The 20,874-nt window shown below is 38.6% G+C and overlaps 1 protein-coding gene and 1 pseudogene across 1 annotated transcript; both read left to right on the top strand.

The window, feature by feature from the left end:
- Positions 1-5,599: 5,599 nt before the first annotated feature.
- LOC148847757 (protein SOB FIVE-LIKE 5-like) lies at positions 5,600-7,511 on the top strand. Its single transcript, XM_088952258.1, has 4 exons — positions 5,600-6,536; positions 6,722-6,805; positions 6,924-6,998; positions 7,118-7,511. Exons 1-4 carry the CDS (start codon positions 6,138-6,140, stop codon positions 7,154-7,156), a joined length of 597 nt encoding a protein of 198 aa, XP_088808384.1. The 5' UTR covers positions 5,600-6,137; the 3' UTR covers positions 7,157-7,511.
- A 1,794-nt stretch (positions 7,512-9,305) lies between these two features.
- LOC148847756 (large ribosomal subunit protein uL30y pseudogene) lies at positions 9,306-10,082 on the top strand (annotated as a pseudogene).
- The last annotated feature ends 10,792 nt before the right edge of the window (positions 10,083-20,874 follow it).

Below are 20,874 nucleotides of genomic sequence, written 5' to 3'. Positions count from 1 at the left end.
GTTTATATGCTCTAATTTAAATCAAATTTGGGTCTAATAATAAGTATATTGAATTTGCAGCCTCAAAACTGTTGCCTTACATAATCACATCTCAGTATTTATCTAAAGCCAACAACACTAGGGATGGCAATTTTCTCTTAATGGGCTTGATCTGAACGGAGCGGGTTTTCCCCAATTTTAAATGGGGATATGGAAAACATTTTTGTCCTAAATTGGGGATGGGGCGGGAACAGAATTTGCTCATAATTCTTCCAACCTGCTCCAAACCTGATGGTAAATTAGTAGAGTATTTCTAGGTTTAATATTAATTTCTAAAATACCTTTAAATTTCTCCCAAATTTAAAAATCCTAAGATCCCATAATTCCATTTTCATAGTACTCCTGAATTGCTACAATCCAATTTTTGAAATATCCCAAATTCCTAAAATCCTATTTTTAAAACATCTCTAAATTAGATATATTTTAGGTTGTTACCTAGGGGCATGAAAAATTCAAAGATTCCTTGTCCCAGATGGTGAAGATTCAAGGGCAAAGACTTATTCCCAACTAATGTTAGAGGCCCCTGTGATCTTCAAGGGCAAAGACTTGGACAGTCAAATTAACCAAGGTGATGAAGAAGACGGAGTGAGAGAGCAATGTAAAAACAAGAGTGCCAAGGTCAGAAGAGACACACTTGTTCCCAACGTGCTTATAAGCAGATGCTGATTGGATGTCAGATTAATGAGGTTGATAATGCCTCCTCACGTCAGCCTGCATTGTTTGACTTACTTCATTAAGGCTGGTGACCATGTGGCTAAGCGTTACCCTACCATTTAACGAGCCTGAGTACTTGGTTGAGGTTGTAATGATTAGAGGTGAACGTGCCATTAAGCCCGTAGGTGAAATTTCGTAATTGTCCTCCGAGGTCTATGGTAAGACGAGGCTACCCTGTCACAACATGATTAGAACGAAGTGTTTGATCGTATCACATCACATGCCCCCCCTCTTTCGAGGTCGATGTGATATAAGACCAAGTTGTTTGATGTCAGATTGTCTTCAGTCGAAAGGAATAATGTGCCTGAGTTTTCAGAGATGGAGAAGCTTATAGCAGAAAGAGATCAGCTTCGACCAGAGAGAGATGAAGCCATAGCCCTCGTTGATAGTTGATAGGCACCAAGACAAAATTTCCTAGCTTGAGATGGAGTTGAAGGTGGCTTTCCACAAGGTTGCGTCCGTCGTGGCCCTTGACATAACTAATGAATTGAAGATGCAGGCTTACGAATTACGATATATGATTGGAATGGAATATTTGGCCATATCGGGTTATATGATCAAAATTGAATCGGGTCTGACCAACAAAATACGTTTCTATCCCTATCCACATAATGTAACATCGTACATCTCACAATGAGATTGATACTCACTTAAAAAAAAAATAAATTAGACTTATCATGCATAAGATGCAGTGTCAGATCATGTTGATGGGGTTGGGATGTGTTTCGTTGGCAGGTGATCCGAACTCGACCAAAATACATAGGAAGTCTTATGTCTGGGGTTGGGTTAAGTGATAAACCCGTTATGGTTTGCCCGTTTTGAGGGAAACATGACCCATTGCCATTGACATCCCTAAAAATACCTTTACTTGTTCAACATGTGTTCAGCATCGAAATTGAGGCTGCAGGTTCTGGTCGTCTGATGGTGCGCAGCATTTTCCATTGGAAGCAGCATCCCAACACACGAGTGGGGGAGATGATAGTTTTATACTTTTATAGGGAACTGTAGAGAGCATTTCAGATTTGAGGTGCGTGCGAGCGCACGTGCATGCATATTTGTATGTGTGTGCAAGTTCACATTCCAATTTCCAACTGTAAGCATTTTATTCGTATGTTTACTTTAAATATAAATAAATTTATACGAATAATAACAAGACTTGAGACTCAGAGAGAGAGAGAAAAAGATTTGTTGCTCAAACAACGGCCATAATTGATCAAGTTGGTGCAAGGACAACCAACTTTTGTTTCCCTCGGCCCAGTCTTGTCCATCTCTACAATACAAAAACAAGACAGTACGGAGTACGGAGTAGGGAGCAAACTTGATGGCAGAGGCGTGGGTCTGGGGCTCCAGAACCAGGACCCGTATGCAATTTAACTTGTCAAGTGTCATACATCCATTACATCGAAATTTACCTTAGAATCAGTCCCACCATGCAGTTAGCTTAACTGGGTCAAAACCAATCATTCACTCGTTAAAAGGTCATGTGGTCGTGCTGATCTTTTTGGTTTAGGCACTTATCCAAACGAAACCCATGAAAAGGTGGGCCTACATCTATGGGTGCTGATCACATGTCAAGTTATCCCAGCTCACAGGGTGAGGCATATCGTATATGTTAGGAAAATGGTTAATCATATCCTTTTGGGTCCAAATTCCTTCGTCCATGGAGACCGTAAAATGCTTGATTAGATCATTCGTACCGTCCAATTAATGGACTCTTTTTTTGTTTTCTTTTTTCCTTTAAATTCTTGTACCTTGCATTGCTGGCCATTAAACATATTCAATCAGTTAAGTGGCCAAGACAATGTAATCCTGTCCAATCTTTTAATTGGGCCCATAAATTGAACAAAGTGGATTGATGAGCTTGAACGGCAGGGACCCAAAGCCACTGAAATCTGTTCTAAGTGTGTATTGATTAAGGTTGTGTTTGGTTTGAAAGAAAAGGTAGAGGAATTTAAATAAGGTTTGTATTCAGTATGAAATGTGGATAAGTACAAGCTGATTCATATCTTATAAGAAATTTAATTAATTGTAATGGAGCTGATAAGAATTAAATACAAGACCACTTAGGTGATGTTTGGTTCTGTGGATTTTTATTGAAAAAATACTGTCACAAATGTCACATAGGTGTTGGCGTTTATTACATTTGAAATCACTATTTGATTTTATCATTTATCAAATAAACACTAAGAAACTGAAATGCTTTGATTTTTGTGCATGGAACATTTGGGGAATGCCAAATTTTTGTTTTCCTAATGCCCCAACATTTCTTGAAACGGAATGCTGATATGGCATGCTTTTGTGGGTGTTAATTTAAAGTGAAAAGCAAAAATCATTTAAAATGATGTTAAAAAAAGCATTTAAAGTGAAAAACGTTTAAATTAAAATAGTATAGATAAATACTTAAAACAATAAATGGCCTCTGTCTAAATGCCAATGGAATTAAACATATACTCTAGTATCATCTCAATAAACCGTTCCACCTAAAACTTAAGCTGTTAGATGAAATCCCTAAATAAGATTTTATTATCTAACAGGAAGAAAGTGATAGCTAGACACTTCTCCATGGGGATAACTGGGAAGAGGTAGCTCAGTTAATCCATTAAATTCTAAACAAACTAAAGCAATATTTCAATTTTCCACTTGATATGTAAGGCCATGTAATCCTCACCAAGAAATCATTGTTGTACTAACGACCTTAATTTGTTTTGGTATTTAAATGCATAAAGCCAGGGCCTAAAATCATCCAAAACAGATGAAAGATTCCACAGCTCTACTTGTGGCAACCATTGTCTAGCACAAACCTTGATTTGGGGAAAGCTATATTACCAAATCATGTCATTTATTATTCTACGGCAAACTTTTTGTCCTACATGGGTTCATTTTTCTTAAGCCACCTACATGGATTCAATGAATGATCACGGTGCCAACCTGAGCTTCGTCTTCCTTACGATAACAACTTATTTTTAACTTGCCACATCATCAATCTACATGATAGAAAATGGGGTAGAGTAGAAATGACCAAAACAGGAAAATTAAATAATTTACCAATGTTTATGCTCATGAGGAGGAAGTAGGATGCATGCATTACATCACCATAAGTTGTACAATAAATGCAGTTAACAATAGTTTCCACATATAAAAGGGCTTATCATTACAAAAGTTGTAGATTGACTAATTAATTCATTATTTATTACTCCACCACACAGTGTGTTTGGCTTCTATCAATTGGATTAATTTGCACTGCAAATTCAAATGCATATCAATTGTACTATCTCTGTATCAGGATTCCTTAAATTATTAAAGGTTCAATAAGTTTTGATCAACTCGGTCAAAATAGTTTGAATTTTTTTGTTAAATCACTCCAACTGAATATAAATACAATTCTATAAAAATATTGAATCAGAGTAAAATTTTAAATTATTAACCTGCCATATTCGTACTATGCTTTTTTTTCTTTTTTTTGGTAAGATTTTTCTATTGGTTTGATACTCGAGGCATAAGGTTGTGTTTGGAATGAAAGAATAGATTTGGAATAATTTAGATATAAAAATATCCACCCATGTATTTTTTTTTTTCAATTCCAATAGAAGATGGAATTTGAAGTCCAATAAGAACAGGTGTAATCCTATATAGAAGCTCTCCAAATTGAACCCACTTAGGCCATGTTTGGGAGTGTTTATGTTAAAAACAAGTGTTTATTCGAATAAGCACTTATTTATATTTGACACCTAACTTTTTCAAGTGCTTATTTTAAAAAATAAGCACTTATTACACATTGGATGTTTGTTAGTCTTTTTCTTCAATAAATACTTAAATAAGCATTTGTGACTATTTTGTCTTTCATTTTCTTTCAATTTTTTAAAATATACCCTTATAAAAATACTTTTATAAACACATTTTTACGAAACCACTTTTATAAAAACACTTGAGTAAAAGTACTTGTACAAAAGCACTTTAATGAACATGAAAGAACTTTAATATAAACATTTTTTGAAAGTATTTTTATAAAAGCACTTAAAAAAAATACTTTTATAAAATTCAACTAAGAATAATTTTGAAAGAAAAAAAAAATGAATAAGTGATTATTGTATAAGCACTTAAAAAGTTAGAAATTTGGGTTTAAAAAATAAATCCTTATTTTTTTTTAAATAAGCACTTATTTGGAGCTTATTTTCCAAATACCAAAATAAGTGCTTAATAATATTAATCCCAACCCAAATAAATACTTATTTTTAAACACTCCCAAACATGACATTAACTCTACTTTTTTCATCCAAATGACCTCCATAAGTAAAAGAGAAAGAACAATCAGGCTTTGAAAAGTATTGTTATTGGGAAGAGTTAGAAGGAAGTGAGATGTGCAGGCAAATATGAAGTAAAACCAGTAGTTAGTTGGATTAGAATATTTATTATATTTGTTGTGTTTGCATGTAGACTCGTGTTCGGTTGCTTATTTGCATGTACGGCTATTGGCTTTCTCCAATAAATTATTCCTAAACAGTGGTTGTTACACCGGCCAATACGGCCTTGAATGTAGAACCCGGGTCTATTCCATCAGGCCCCATGTAAATAGCTAACATGTCCGGAAACCATCTTAAAAGAATCCACGTTACTGTGAAAGTGTGAAGTACCCAAATGCTTTGACATTACTACATTATTGTTGTTGAGTACAATTATTCAACCAAACAATTAATTCCAAGGATCTCTCTGAGAGGAGAGAGAGAGAGAAATAGAGAATGGTTATTAGTCTATTACTGCTATTACTGCACTGTAGTATAGTCCATACTCTAATAGGGGACAAGAAACGGTGAGACCCATATAAACCCTGGGTAACCATTCTGTTCACGGGATTTGAAATAATTATGGACGTGTGCCCTCCCCTGTTTAGAGCGTACACAGTGCCTCGCTGTATTGCATGTGAAGGCGTTGGGCTCCATCTTCATCTCAAAGCTTCCATTGCACAGTCATCTAATCCCCTCCCTCGTCTCTCGCATAAGAATTAAGAAACACCGACCCAAGTGGTAACATTGATGCATCCATTGGCCATTTCCATTAGGAGATTAAAAAAGAAAAAGAGAGGGAGAGAGAGATTAAAAAATAATAATAATAAAGGATAAATAAGTTGGCGAACAGAAAGGCGGGTTAGGACAAAAATTGCCTAGGATTTGGGTGTGATTCGATTGGTTTTTCTCTCTCTAGTCTTCTTCTACTTACAAAGTCAGAGAGGAAGAAGAGGAGAGGAGACGAAGAAATAGTAGTAATTCAGAATCTATTTCCATTTCACTTCGATCTCATCTCATCTAGTTCGCGGCTTCTTGTAAATAACGGAGCTGCTAGCTAATAGGAGAAAACTCATTCGGGTGTTCTCTGAAGAGGAGCTAAGAATGAGTGGCTTGGCTTCTTCAGAGTGCAGTAGTGGGTGTGAATCTGGTTGGACTATGTATTTAGACCACTCCTCTCTTTCTACAAATCCTTACAAAAGATGTTGCGGGCTTCGTGATGAAATCGATTTCTTTGGTCAAGATTTTAGAAAAGAAGAAACAGAAGAAGGGGATGAAGAAAAGGATTTATCTATGGTTTCGGATGCATCTTCTGGGCCTCCGCATTTCCTTGAAGATGATGACTATTTTGAAGAAAATGGGTGCTTTTCTTCTGCTTCTCCGGCTGATGTATTAGCTAACAAGAGTGGAAAAAGAAGAAAATTAGACCAACGTCAACAGCAACAGCATCCATTATCATTTCGTGATGACACTGCTAGCTCTCCTGTTTTCAACTTCTCCGAGGCAAGTCTAGGCTCTAGAGCAAGAACTGTATTAGTTAAAAGGAAAAGAAAAAGAAACAATAGTTAGAGTAATAGATTGCTTTTGAAAGCTGTCTACGAATCTCTATCATTAACATTATTTCCCTTTTCACTCACTTGTTATTAGGAATAATTTTTCTTTGATTGGTTCTTGACTTGTTTCTGTAGAACAATTTGGCTCCCTCCAACAGCCAAGATGCGATGGAGGATCTCTTGGATTTCTCGCAAGGCTTCTCTGCAACTCATTTTCAGGTACCCAGCTTCCTCTCTGTCTGGGTTTCTTCTTTCTTACTCTCTTCTTATTATTGGTTTCCTCCTCAATGTCTCCTACTCTTCTCTCTAACACTTTCCCCTCCTGTGAGAGTCGCAGGGGACGTCAAGATTCCAGGAGCAATTTGGTTTCTTAAAGTCCACTCACCACGGGAAAACTACTTCATCTAAAGAAGTAAGTCACCGGGTCTCTTTTGGCTTTTACTTTCACTGGTCATAAACTCATACAAGAAATTTCATTGATACAACTATTCAATTCCTGGATCTGTTCTCTCTGCTTCTCTCTGTTCACAGGTTGCTTGCAGAGGAGAGAGTGAAAATGAGATATGGTAATATCTTATCTTCTACCTTGTTCTGCTGTAGCTGCTGTTGCTCAGAAAGAGATGGGAGGATTGTAAAAGAAGAACAAACTATAGATCTCAAAGGGATTATGTTCCTTGTTGTAACCTTCTTTTTCTTTACCCGTCCACGCAGTGGGGAACAACCTGAGAGCAAAAGAAGAAAAAATAAATCTTTCATCTTTTCCTTTTTTATTAAATCTAATTTAATCTCTTGTCTTGAATGAAGGTTGTAAATGAGAGCCGTGGTTTAGATAGGTTTCTTGTTAATCTTATGCATTCAAATCTAGCTACTACTGCGGTCTAGTTGTATTCGTCAAATTCTTTATTGACTTACTTCTCTGAACGAACTCATCTATGTCTGTGTGTATGTCTGTGTACGAGAGAGAGAGAGAGAGAGAGAGAGAGAGAGAGAGAGAGAGAGTACTTGTATATGCTATGAACAACAGAACTGCAGATACCATGCCTAGTATCCAACAAAACGCTGGACAGGAGTACTGCTTCATGCCGCACCGGGAGCTAAGAACCAAATATGAGCGTAATTAAAATGTATTTCGGATTAGTTGAAAATTCTTGTGATGAGAATGAAACCCAATATAAACTCTCGTTTTTCATCAGAAAAGGGTCATCCATCCAGGCACCACCATAATGTTATCTGAGATCATCTGATTCAAATATTTTGTGCAATTACTGAATATTTGTGTCAACAGTTTTTAATTCTTCATTTTTTCAATTGAAGTTGTCTCCAAAGGTGGACTTAAGAACCATGTTTTGAAAAAGACTTATTACCATGTTCTATGAAGCTAAGACCACCGCAATATTTGAAGTGATACTGCGAGCGAGACCCATATGGATAATATGTATTTATTTTAATTTAATTATAAAAAGAAAGGTAAAACTTAGGTTTTATCTTTTCTGTGCATGCATCATGTAAGAAGATTAGATAAGACAAATAGGTAGGATAGGGTGGATTGGTAGCCCATACTCGATAGGAAGTCAAGACGAGGGTGAAGGGATATATGTATGGAAAAAATATAATGCCCAATATAGAAGTATGTCACCCCTACTTCCAGTCCAGGACCTCAATAAAGCTTCAGAGATCCTGTCTTGAGATCTTACTAATTAATATATTCACCAAATAAAACATGCATCCTGTTTTAGTAGAATGTGGTCTATGTATTTGTTTAATTGTGTTTTGTTTTTACTATTTGTTTATGTACTTAGTTTGAGGCTGTTTGCTTTCACTGGGCTTTGTGTTGTTTACAATTATTTGTTTTCTTCATTCTCTTAATTAATTCTATTTCCAGTCAATTAAAGGAATGAATCTCGCGAGTTCGGACCCTCTCTCTCTCTCTCTTTTGGGCTTAAACAAAGAAGGGTTGATTATTTATTTCTACTTCAAGTCGTGGGTGTGTTTTTATATCATTCCCTTGTCTCAATGCTGTCCGGAGACCAGAATCCAGTCCAGATGTTGCCGATTGCCAAAGCCCAACTGCAATTGGGTGTCGCTTACTTGGGTAGAGCCAGAAATAGCTGTTGCCTGTTGGTCCTTATCCACTCTTTCCTTCTCGCTCCATTTTGATCGAGAATTGTGCTCGTGATTAGTGGTGAGTATATAAGCTGCCACTTGAGAGAGGACATGATCATACACCAGCACATGGGGTAAACTTTCAATACAAACTGTAAGGACCCTCCCTCGGGGAAAGTTAATCAATGACTCTTTGGTTTCCATTTATCAAAATATTTAGGTTAAATTACAATGATTCCCCCGTCTTATTATTATTATTATGGGGTCGGGTAAGTGACAAAGACCCCTGCGTTTTTTTCTTTTTCTTATAAAGTCTCCCTTAACTTTGGCTGTTAGATAAAGACCCCCCTCTTAGCACTTGTCAATTAACTTTAAAAAAGATTCTCATCTGGCTGTTTACATTTTTTTAAATGTCTAAACTACCCCTTTCTAATTTATTTTACATTTTCTTTAATTCGTCAACAACATTTCACCGCCGTCCCATCAGATAACACATCATCCTCTGCTGCCTCCTTGGTGTCCCCAGGAACCGGCAGATATAGCCTAAACCATATTCTTCATCTCACTGTATAGGGGTGCTATTGGACATTAGAAGGATTTGCAGTGAGAGGACTAGATGGACACCGAAAGGGCGATGATGAACAAAGGTTCCAGACGGGGAGTGTCTCAAAAACTCTGCAACCCACACAACCAATCAGTTACCATTCTCGCACAGCGCAACATAAGCAGCTTGAGATCTTGGTGGTTTCATAGACGAGTCTGCAGTTTCGTAACGGGATTATGAACTGGTGATCAAGACAATAGGTAATCAATGAATGGTGAAGGATGGATATAAGCTTGTTCCTTGGTGGAGTATAATTGAGTTAAAGTTGAAAACCGAAAACTCATCTTCAAGAGGACTGAACAATATGTTAAAGAATACCAGGAACAGGAGAAAGAGCTAATCAAATTGAAGCGCGAGGCCAAGCTGAAAGATGATTTCTATATTAATCCAGAAGCCAAATTGCTGTTCATTATTCGTATCCATGGTATCAATGCAATGCACCCACCGTTTGAGACAGATTTTTAATGGTGTGTTTTTGAAAGTCAACAAAGAAACTATGAATGTGTTGCATAGGGTTGAATAGACATTAGATTGCTTTGACTATAATTCTATATATAATTGAACAGGCCCTAGGAAAGTATAGGATCATATACATGGAAGATCGGATCCATGAGATCAGTACAGTAGGGCCCCACTTCAAGGAGGCAAACAATTTTTTTTGGTCATTCAAGTTGAGTGCTCCATCTAGCGGCTTGAAGAAGAAGAGAAACCATTATGTTGAAGGTGGGGATGCTGGATGCTGGAAATCAGGAACATTATATCAATAAACTTATTAGGAGGATGAACTAGTGGAGATACAAGCTAAAGCTATAATCCTCTTGTCGGTTCTTAATCGATTTCCAGATTTTGTGGAGACTTTGATTTGGTTTTAGGTGATGTTTCGTCAATGCATTTAGAATAAGATATATATATATATATATATTTGTACATGGCAGATTAAACATTCGTAGAAATTCATCTATATTCAAATTTTCCTTAAAGTTATGTTTGGTTTAAAGGAAAAAGTAGGTAAAGGTAGAAAAACCTTTTCCTTGTGTGGATTTTCTTGCCTTTCCTTTCCTTTCTTTACTTTTTCCTTCAAACCAAACATAGCCTAAACGATTCAAAGTTGCAAAGCATCCCACTGCTCTGGCTCATTGGCTTGCTTCTAAGTTTTGACGTCAGAGGTTATGCATGTCAACTTATTAAAGCCCCAAAGGAAGTTAGACTACAGTTACGCGTAAGCGAGGCCCGGGGCCAGAGTGATGAGATGAACATCAACCATTAGATTCTGACGCTAGAGGCTATGTCAACTACTGAAAGTCACCCAAAGTAGGTAGAAGAAAAATTTCTAGAAGTTCAACCTCTTAAACCTGTTAATGTCAAGTGGACCTCACCAATTACCATGGAACAAATCCTCAACAATGGATAGTAACCCCAGAAAGGCGTTTATAAGGTTAGCTAATTTGATGCATTGGTTCAAGATCCCACCAAATCAAATTAGCCAATGTGAAAGTGGAGGGAATATGTTGGCACAGTACGTGGCGTTGGACTTTTTTTTATGGTCTTTGTCGCAAAAAAAAAAAAAAATGCAAAAGGGGTCTTTGCCACTAACCCATAGTACGGGAGGGTCTTTGTATGTTCTATTTTTTTTTTTTTTTCAATTTACGTGTGTAAGTGATCCAATCTCTCAAGTGGGTAAGTTACCCAACACTTAATGGAACAAAATTGCTCCTTTTAAAAAACAAATGGGGCCTAAAATGCATGGTTTTCAAAACTATACTAGACTGGACGGTCGGACCAGAAAAACTAGGAACCGGTCTTTGTTTTCCCCAAAAACCGGATTTCCCCCCAAAACCGTTGATTTTGGTCAGCGAACCGCTAAACCGGGTGGTTAACCGTTCGAACGGCTTTGACCATTTTTATTTTTTTGAATTTTCTTTTATTTTTATATTTTTCTGTCAGAATGGGCCAAGCGTTCGGTTCGAATGATTAGACCGTTTTACCCGATAACTGAACCCCTAACCGGTTCAATCACTAGATCAATTTTAAAAACCATGCTAAAATGTAGGTTACACTTGGCTAAGGTTAATTGCTTGATTGAGTACATGTAGTGGGAGGAATTGCTACTCAATCAAGCAATTGGCATATGGGAGGTAGGAATTACTAGCTAATAATTAATAGGGTAAATCTCTTAAACACCCCCTTATTGTTTGGCCTAATAACACGCGGTACCCTTACTGTTTAGCTATTGTCTTGCGGTACCCTTAAGTTTTCTGATAATTGTCATTATCGTTAAATCAGGACAGAAAAGATGATTTTATGTTTTTACCCTTCCGTTAACTCTCACTCATATCGAACCCATTTTGCACTATTTTTCAAATTATGTTTTTGCCCTCCCTTAATGAGGGAGAGATTAAAGTATTATTCTCACCCGAACACTACTTATCATCGTCATTGGAGAAAAATACATCAATGTTTGTGCGGAGAAGAACCACAGTCATCTTCCACGATTTCCGCTGCAAAATCCGGCAAGTTGTATGGCGGTGCACAATAGGTTTGTATGAAAAACATGCATTTCAGTCTTGTTTTTTTGAGGGAGGGATGACATTTGTCATTTCTCTGAGCTAGTTGCTCTTGGAATATTTTTCTTACAAATTTTTACCGTTTTGCAATGGGATTCAAATATTTTTCTTACAACTTTCACTAAGATAGCCTGCGTTTTCTGTCATCACAGAGGTATGACCCAACTTTTTATGTGTTTTTTAGCTAGGTTTTTGGGGACCACTCACAGAGATTCATTGACAAATCTGGGTAAAATGGCACTTGGAGGTTTTGGGGGACCACTCGCAGATTTGGGTATATGTGGTGTGTTGGGACCCATGTGTCTGCTTTAATTCATACACATGGGATCAACACGTGGGTCCAAGTGCTTGACAAAATGTCTGAAACACTATTTCAGCATGAATCTGTCAATACCAATGTATGAAACATTGTTTCAAGTGTAGGTCCCATGATTGGAATTGTTCTTGCTCATAGTGTAGCTTATGTTTTCAGTTGTGGTTAGCTTATTTTGTAGGTTATGGTCTTTAGGGTGTATCTTATTGTGTAGCTTGTTGTGTACTTATTGTGTAGCTTATGTTGTAACTATAGTTATCCCTGTCTATGATGTAGGTGATGGATGGGAGTAGATACATGTTCATCATCAATTATGGTGGCCATTGGAAGTCCATAGATGAGAAGTTATCATACGTAAATAGTCAAGTTGGACATGTGGATAATGTGGATAGTGATAGAATATGCTATCTAGACATCTTGAATGACTTTTGTTCATTGGTTGCTATACCTCTTGGAAGCATTGTAACTATCAATTATAGGATACCAAGTTAGGATTTAGAGGAGCATTAGGTGTTCTTGGTTGTGAAAATGATGCGATGGACATATTTGCTATCCATGGGGACCTCCATAAGATAATATTATATGTTACTTATACAGAAGCCAAGTGTATTAGTATGGATGATGGGTGCAGTGGCAAGGTAAAGGAACAAATGCAAGATGATGATGATGATGTTGATTGTTATGTAGTTGATGATGATGATGTTGCTGGTCATAGCCATGGCATTGATGAGGGGTTGGATGATCATCATGATGTTGATGATGGGAAATTTAAGGGTTTGTATGATGATTGTGATGCTTACTAGGAAGATGATGGTGATGATTATTCGGATGAAGATGGTGGGGAAGATGATGATGGTGGGGATCATGAGGGTTTGGATGAGGATGATGGCAACGAGGGTGTACATGATGGTGGTAGTGCTGATTTGTCTGACTATGAGCCTACTAGTGATTATGATAGTCCAAGGGAGAGGGGCAATACACTGGAGTTTGACTTTTCCATACCAAGATTTTCGGGTTGGTATGGAGTTTCCCAATGTGAAAGAGTTTAAGCAAACACTAAGACAATATTGTGTGGTGGAGGGTATAGAGATTAAAAGAAAGAAAAATGAGAAGTGTAGGTTTATTGGAGTGTGCGCTGTAGTTGACTGTGGCTGGAAGATTCATGCCTCCCTTAGCCATGATGGAGGCAACTTCATAGTTAAGACCCTCAATGATACATGATGAGGGCAGATTTGGCCCTCCAGTGAAATTGTGACACCTGGCACCTCATGCAAACCAAGTGCAGCCTCTTGACAATTGGGCAGTTCCGGAAGCTCGGGTAGCTCGGCAGAGCTCGCCACTTACAGAGCTCGGCATGGGTCGCCACAGGCAGCTCGACAAATCTCGCCACAAGCCACTTGGCATAGCTCGAGGAGCTCGGTATAGCTAGGGGCAGCTCGCCACAGGTAGCTGGCCACTCCGCAGGCAGCTTGGCGTCTTTCGAAGAGCTCGCCACTTAGGGGCAACTTGGCGCTTACAGGTAGTTTGGCATAGGCAGCTCGACACTTAGGGGCAGCTCGGTGTATCGTAGGAAGATCTCCTGCCTGACAACCATACCTGATAGATCCGGAGACCTACGCCCTCGTCTCTCGCTAGGCGGCGCCGTGCCTGCCAGTCCTGAGAATTGTCCCTTGACTGGCAGAGCCATACTCTGCAGCAGCCGCCTGCACCTGCCACCTCAGCTCTGGCAGTAATGGCTGTGGTAGAGAGACAGAGGCGGTTACGCCTGACTTGACAGAGGCTGTTGCACTTGATTTGACAGGACACCACTATATAAGGACTCCGACCCCCAAAGACAAGGGGGAGAGAGTGAAAAAAATCGAGGTAATCTCTGCTCTCTAGCTCTCTCATTTCTCTCCAAGCTCCCTACAATTAGAATGCTAATTTAAGCATCGGAGAGTCCCCGCCGGGAAAATACCCACGGGTCCTCTGATTCAATTCTCGCAGGTTCCTCAACTCCCGCCGCCTACAAAGATGAGGAAAAGATGGAGTTCTCACAGGTCCCTCAACTCCCGCCGCCTACAAAGGAGAGGAGATCACCTCATGCAGAGGGCAACCGGGTTGCACTACACCAGGGAGCTCCACCATCCTCTCTTGGGAACATGTCAAATGACGAGGTACTTAGCCAAAAAAATTGATACACCACTAAAAATTGGTATGTGACCAGAAACGGTTACATCAATACACATAGTTGTATTAGGGTGACTACAAATAGGGAGGCAACAAATACATGGGTGTGCTTAGGTCTGAAATTAGAAGAATGTTTGTGATAGATGTGACATGGAGGAAAGTACATAGGGCCAAGCTTAAGGTTGTTGATAGGATCAGGGGATCCTTGGCAGATTCATATGCAATACTCCCTCAGTACTGTACAACCTTGCTTGCAAGCAACCCTAGGTCTGTTGTGAAACTGCATGCCCCACTTGACTCAAAAGAAAACACATATGGGGTTTCCAAGAGAGTATTCATATGCCTTGCAAGTCCAAGGGGTATGGTTCTTGGATGGTTGCAGAAAGATAATTCAACTGGATGGTTGCCACACCAAAACTGGTGCAATAGGGGGTATAATACTCACAGCTGTAGGGATTGATGGCAATAATGAAAATTTTCCTATTGCATATTCTATGGTGGAAGCTGAAAGCAGAGACAGTTGGACATGGTTCTTGGTTGAGTTAAGAGATGCTCTAGGTATTGATGACCCACACAGGTGGACATTTATGTTGGATAGGCAAAAGGTATATATATATATATTGTTTGGTTGAGTTAATGCATAATTTCCTTTGTTTTGATTACAAATAGCACTAACAAATGTGATGTTTGTTTGTAGGGCATTGTTGAAGCAGTATCATGTTGCATGCCTGGTGCAAATCATGGGTTCTGTCTACGTCATCTATATAGCAACTTCAAAAATCTATTCAAGGAAAAACCATTGAAGGATGTTGTATGGGCTGCTAGGAAATCATATACCCAGTCTAACTTTGTTCATTACATGGAAGTAATCAAATGTCCAGAGATGCATTTGAATGGCTTAGTAGGATCCCCCCGACACATGGTCCAAGCATGGGTTTGACCCATTAGTTAAGTCGAATGAGATAACAAACAACTGGACAGAGACATTTAATGCGTGGATTGAGGAGGCCAGAGCAATGCTGATTGTTGAAATGCTGGAGGACATAAGGAAAAAATGGATGCAGAAGATTTACTATAAACACAAGGCATCCACTGTACTTAGGTATGATCTGTTGCCTAAAGTGCATTCAATCATTGACAAGAGAACAAGGGAAGCTAGGTGATGTTTATTTCTCATATACTTGTGTTTTTGGCTTGAGCAGTTCATTGTATATGTACTTACTTATTGTGTTTGAACAAGTCTGTTAGGGTTTTCCAATAAGGGCAATATGATTTCAAATACTATAGCTGACTTGGTTGAAAATGTCACCAAGATGGATTTAATGTCATGTATATGTAAGGTTTGGGATATAAATGGCCTACCATGTGCTCATCTACTTGCAGTGCTTACCTTTACAAGAAGTAGGGTAGAGGACCTATGTGACAAGGCCTTCCACAAGGCAACATATGAACAGGTGTACAATCATTTTATTCATGCTCTCCCAGGATAGAAATACTGGCGACAAGTGCAACACCACCCAGTTACACCTCCCATAGTGAGGAGGAGGCCAGGTCGACCCTCAACCATGAGAAAAAGAGAAGAGGATGAAGCAACCCCATTATACCGAGCCCCACTAGAATGGAAGACAGTCAGGTGTTCCATTTGTGGTTTAACAGGGCACAACAAAAGGAATTGTAGAGCCCTTCCTCCGAATATGAATAGAGAGAGACTCCAATGGTAAAAAAATCACTCAAGACTCAACATAAATGAAGTTATGAATGGTATTTTACTTGTGTACTGTGTACTAATTAGGGTATTTGATGTGTAGGGTAGAGGCATGTTGCTGATCATGATCATACCCAGTCTGCAAGAAGGAAAGTTTTGCCACCCAAGAGAGGGGCTATTTCTACACAAGTTGTTGCTAGCTCATCATCAGGAGCAGCAAGTGGTAGTGCAAGTGGAATGTCTGATAGGGGTGGTAGAACAAGGGGGAGGGGGAGGGGAAGGTCTATTAGTGGAGGTATAGGTGGTAGAGTTGACACGGGGAACTTGCAACATCCAGACATTGTTTCATTAGGAAGACAAGTGAGGACATTTTTTTGTTTTATCATAACAATTTAGTATGTCAGCTGAAATTTGTACCGACTTTCATTCTAATTGGTGTGTGTAGGTAGAGGAACAGAGTAGCCAGGATTTGAGATACTCCCAACCATGAGAGGCAAAGGAACACAACTTTTTTTTGAACTTTGATATATTTTGACACGAAACTTGTTAGTGATTATATTTTGAACTTTGGAACAATGGTGTAGGAGAGAGCATATGGACTTGTTACTGGTTATAGAACTTGTGTATTGATACAGTTGATACAGTTCTTACTTTTTGGAATTCTTTGGAATTCATTTGAATTCCTTAGATCTAATGCATATGGATGCAAGTTGGGTTTGATGTGAGTGTTTGCTTCAGTTGATACAGGTTCTTCATATCATCTTGCATATGGATGCAGGTGTTTGATTTAGTTGAAACCCAAACTAAATGGACTGATTTCATAATTGATAGTCTATCTTTGAATATACTGAATACTGATTTCATAACTAATAGTCTAACTTGGTCACGATTTCATAACTAATAGGGTGGAGAGAACAATTTGAATAGACTGATTTCATAACTGATAGTCTATTTTTGAATATATTGATTTAATGTATTTGACTGGGTCGGGTGCTATTCCTTTAGTTGAGCAAGGAGGAAAGGTTGTTGCTCTACATTGTAGCAGAAACTTGACTGGCCCACCAATGACACAATTGTAGTAGAAACATGATTGCCCCACCCATGAATGCTAAATTTGACAGTCCTTGCATTAATTTCAATGCAGGGGTAAATACATTGTAGTAGACATTCTGTACATGTCTAGCCCACCAACTTGCCATGTTTAACAGTGTTGAATTGGTTTTGTGCATGTTATAGAACTAGTTATGAAATCAATCTATATATGAAAAAAGGTGCTACTAGTTCATGAATCTTTCACAACTACTTGATTAAGTAGACACCTTCAATGTTTGATAAAACATATGAGAGAGAGAGAGAGAGAGTACAACTGCTACTAGTCCTTGATACGCTTCAATAACTTATCACAAAATTCGAACATCCTATCTAAACTATCATTTTTCAGATTGTACAACTGCTACTACTTCATCCAATGTCCATAGATGACCTTTCATTTATTCTAGAAAGTCCTGAACCATCATCTACCTTCATAGTTACACTATCCACCAGTGTTACCCATGAAAAGAATTTACAACCACCTGCATCCTACAAAAAAAAATGAATTTTCATAAGTCATTGAACAAAATAATTATGGAATAACATTTTTTTTTCTTACCTGAGGCTTTGTGCACACCCAGAACCGTTTTCCTTGGCTACTAAGCTTTTTTGATGTGAACACTCGGCATAGCCCAACAGGGACACATCATTGCTTCATCTTTACATAAGAAAAATTTGCATTATTTATTGGGGGCAAACTACAACAAATACATGTTATTAAACATAGACCATGTTGGAAAAACTACAACAAAATTATCTAACTGATAACTTACATACATAGTAGTGTCACCCATAAAACTATCGTTCAACGTTCTCAGGCTTTCCATGCCTAGCCACGACTATGACACACTCTCCATTGCATGGACACACCACATTCATGGTGCCCACTCACAGTTGTTGTACCTGCAATCATTAGAACATATTAGAGGTCACATACGGGTGACTGGGCATATGGGGTGGAAGGGGGGTGGGGGCTGCGCGGGTTGGGCGTGCTGGGTGGGGGTTGGGTGGGCTAGGCATGCTAGGTGGGGGTTGGGTGGCTACGCGGGCTGGACGTGCACGGGGCGGGGGGCTGGGGGGATTGGGCATGCCGGGTAGGGGCTGGGCGGGTTGGGCGTGCTAGGTGGGGGCTAGGGGGCTAGGTGGGGGTTGGGCGTGCCGTGGGGGGCTGGGCATTTCTTTGAACAAATGATAGTTAATGACTACATCTATTTGAAATCGAAATCCCACTACTATTCTTCTCTCTCCTCCCCCACACTGTGGGTTTCAAAACCCTTTTGGGGTCACCAACGACGGTGCCGCCGCTGCTGACACTACAAGTTAAAACAGGTTTCAATCCATGGGGTCACTGTTTTGTAAGAGGACGCCAGTGACTGATAACCTACTCTACGAAAAATCCACTGCACCGATGATGTCGACGCTGACAATCAATGCCGGTGATTGGCAACTGGATGTCGGTGAGCCTTAGTTCCAATGTTGGTGATAGGTCCAATCGGTTCAGTGTTGACATAGCCAACGAGCCCGAACTAAAATCAAAAGAGTATTTTCGACTATAAAAGGGTAGTTTGGGAATTATGGAAAAAAGTATCAATCATGTAGTATCATATGTAAACGGGACCCAACAGTTGAATAACAACAGAGGAGAAATTCGACAATTGTCAGAAAACTTAAAGGTACCGCAAGAGAATAGGTAAACAGTAAGGATACTACGTGTCATTAAGCTAAACAATAGGGGTGTTTAAGAGATTTACCCTAATTAATAAACGACTCATTCCCCATCCAGCCTTCATTCATACAACTCGCGCGGAGAGAGGAACGTGGGACTGTGGAAGGAAAGATACATCCAATTACCCTAATTAATAAACGACTCATTCCCCATCCAGCCTTCATTCATACAACTCGCGCGGAGAGAGGAACGTGGGACTGTGGAAGGAAAGATACATCCAACTTCTGTCTTATTAGTGGACCCTACCTTGTCCTTAGCGCAAAAAATCATAGAAATGTTGCATTATTGAGCAATGCGGTGTCCATTGCTGTCGTCTCAGCTGGTTTTCAGAAATCGACAATTTTTGCAGAAATCCGTAATCAATGGAAACTCTCTCTCCCAATCCACAGCAGATGTCAGATCATCCAAAAATAATCAGAACTGACCTTAAAAGAGGAATTATCAAATTTGCTGAATTCTCTTTTCAACTTAATTTTGACCATTGTTTTCTTGACCAATTTATCAATCTTCAAATATTGGCCAGCCAAACACCAAAATAATCAATAATGTACCACCGATATCTAAGAAATTGGCATCGATTCCAAATATATATATATATATATATATATATATATATATATATATATAACCTCTACAAGCTAATCCACATTTCCGTGTCAAAATTGAACTTCAATCTAACCTAGATGCCCCTCTATTCCTAATAGGAAATCCATTTACTTTTCACAGTTAATGAGTTAAATTCATTTCATGTTGACCACACTTTGAATTCATTTGGAATCCAACGAACTACCTCATAACCATGATGTGGACAACTTCTGAGTTGAAACACTACTTGATTTTTGCATGGTGAAAAACGTGTGGTTTTCATACACGTCAGCACTATATTAGCACAGTCAAGGTTGAGATTTTGCTTCTTAAAACAGGAAACATCAAATTAATATTTATTGAAACGCCTCTGGCATGAATACTATTTAATAGCACAGATTTTTTAACGATGGTTTTTAAAAACGAACTGGTGACCGAATCGGTCAGGAGTCCGGTTACTGGTTCCAATGGTCTGATCCGACCGATTGGCCCGTTCTGGCAAAAAATAATAAAAAATTTTGAAAAACGGTCAATATCATTCGAACAGTTAACCAACTGGTTCAACGGTTTATTGACCAAAATCAACGATTTTAAGAAAAAAAACAGTTTTAGGAAAAAACAGAACCGATCAAATGACTGGTTTCTGGTTTTTCCAGTCTGACCATCCAGTCCAGTTCAGTTTTGAAAACCCTGATTTTAACTCAAAACATTATTAAACTAAAAATGCACTTATATAGTGGTATTCATACTTGAAATGTCTTCAATGGTATGAAACCATCCCTTATATTAAGGGGAACCTCACTGAAACCCACCCCACAAATTTTAACTTTTTCCTATGCAAAACAATATAAAACTTCCAATACCCCATTTATAACACTATATCCCCTTGTATTGGCAGCAATTACCCCACTACACTATTTTCAGAAATAAAATTTTGTGAGGTGAGGATAAATGAATATTCCCCTCTATTAAGAGTTGGATTTGCCAATTAAATGGCCTTAGATCAAAAGTCAAATGTTGGTATACTACTATATGGCCCACATCAATGAATTAGGTCCTGGTATACCTTACACAACTCAAACATGCATCGATGAATTTCGTTCTTTCATATTTACAGCTCTAATTAACTGTTCGATGCCAATTGGGGAATATCGCAGATTGTGTTGCCATGACACCCATTTGGGATATGTAGCTCGATTAAAATGGCTGTCGATATTGAAGAGAAGAGTTTATGGTTTTGGATAACTTTTAACCTCAAGATTAAAATGGCTGTCAAGATTGGGGATAAAGTTATGAATCAAATTGTATCATTAAATGTAATCTAAGGGGGTGTTCTTTTTTTTGGATTTTGAGAGGGGGAAAAATTGGTTAATGAGGTTTTGGTTTCCATAGATCAAGAATCCCATGTTTCTTTTTTCAGATTAATG

This window comes from Nelumbo lutea, chromosome 6, assembly GCF_056320005.1.
Source record: "Nelumbo lutea isolate HS-2025 chromosome 6, American lotus-T2T, whole genome shotgun sequence".
In the NCBI taxonomy this organism is placed as follows: domain Eukaryota; kingdom Viridiplantae; phylum Streptophyta; class Magnoliopsida; order Proteales; family Nelumbonaceae; genus Nelumbo; species Nelumbo lutea.
This window is presented reverse-complemented; position numbering and strand designations above follow the sequence as displayed.

Bases quoted from the DNA above. Each gene is read 5' to 3' on its own strand.
- LOC148847757 (XM_088952258.1), top strand. From the start codon at position 6,138: ATGAGTGGCTTGGCTTCTTCAGAGTGCAGTAGTGGGTGTGAATCTGGT. The intron at 6,537-6,721 runs GCAAGTCTAGGC...TTGTTTCTGTAG, and splicing joins CTGTTTTCAACTTCTCCGAG to AACAATTTGGCTCCCTCCAA. The intron at 6,999-7,117 runs GTAAGTCACCGG...CTCTGTTCACAG, and splicing joins AAACTACTTCATCTAAAGAA to GTTGCTTGCAGAGGAGAGAG.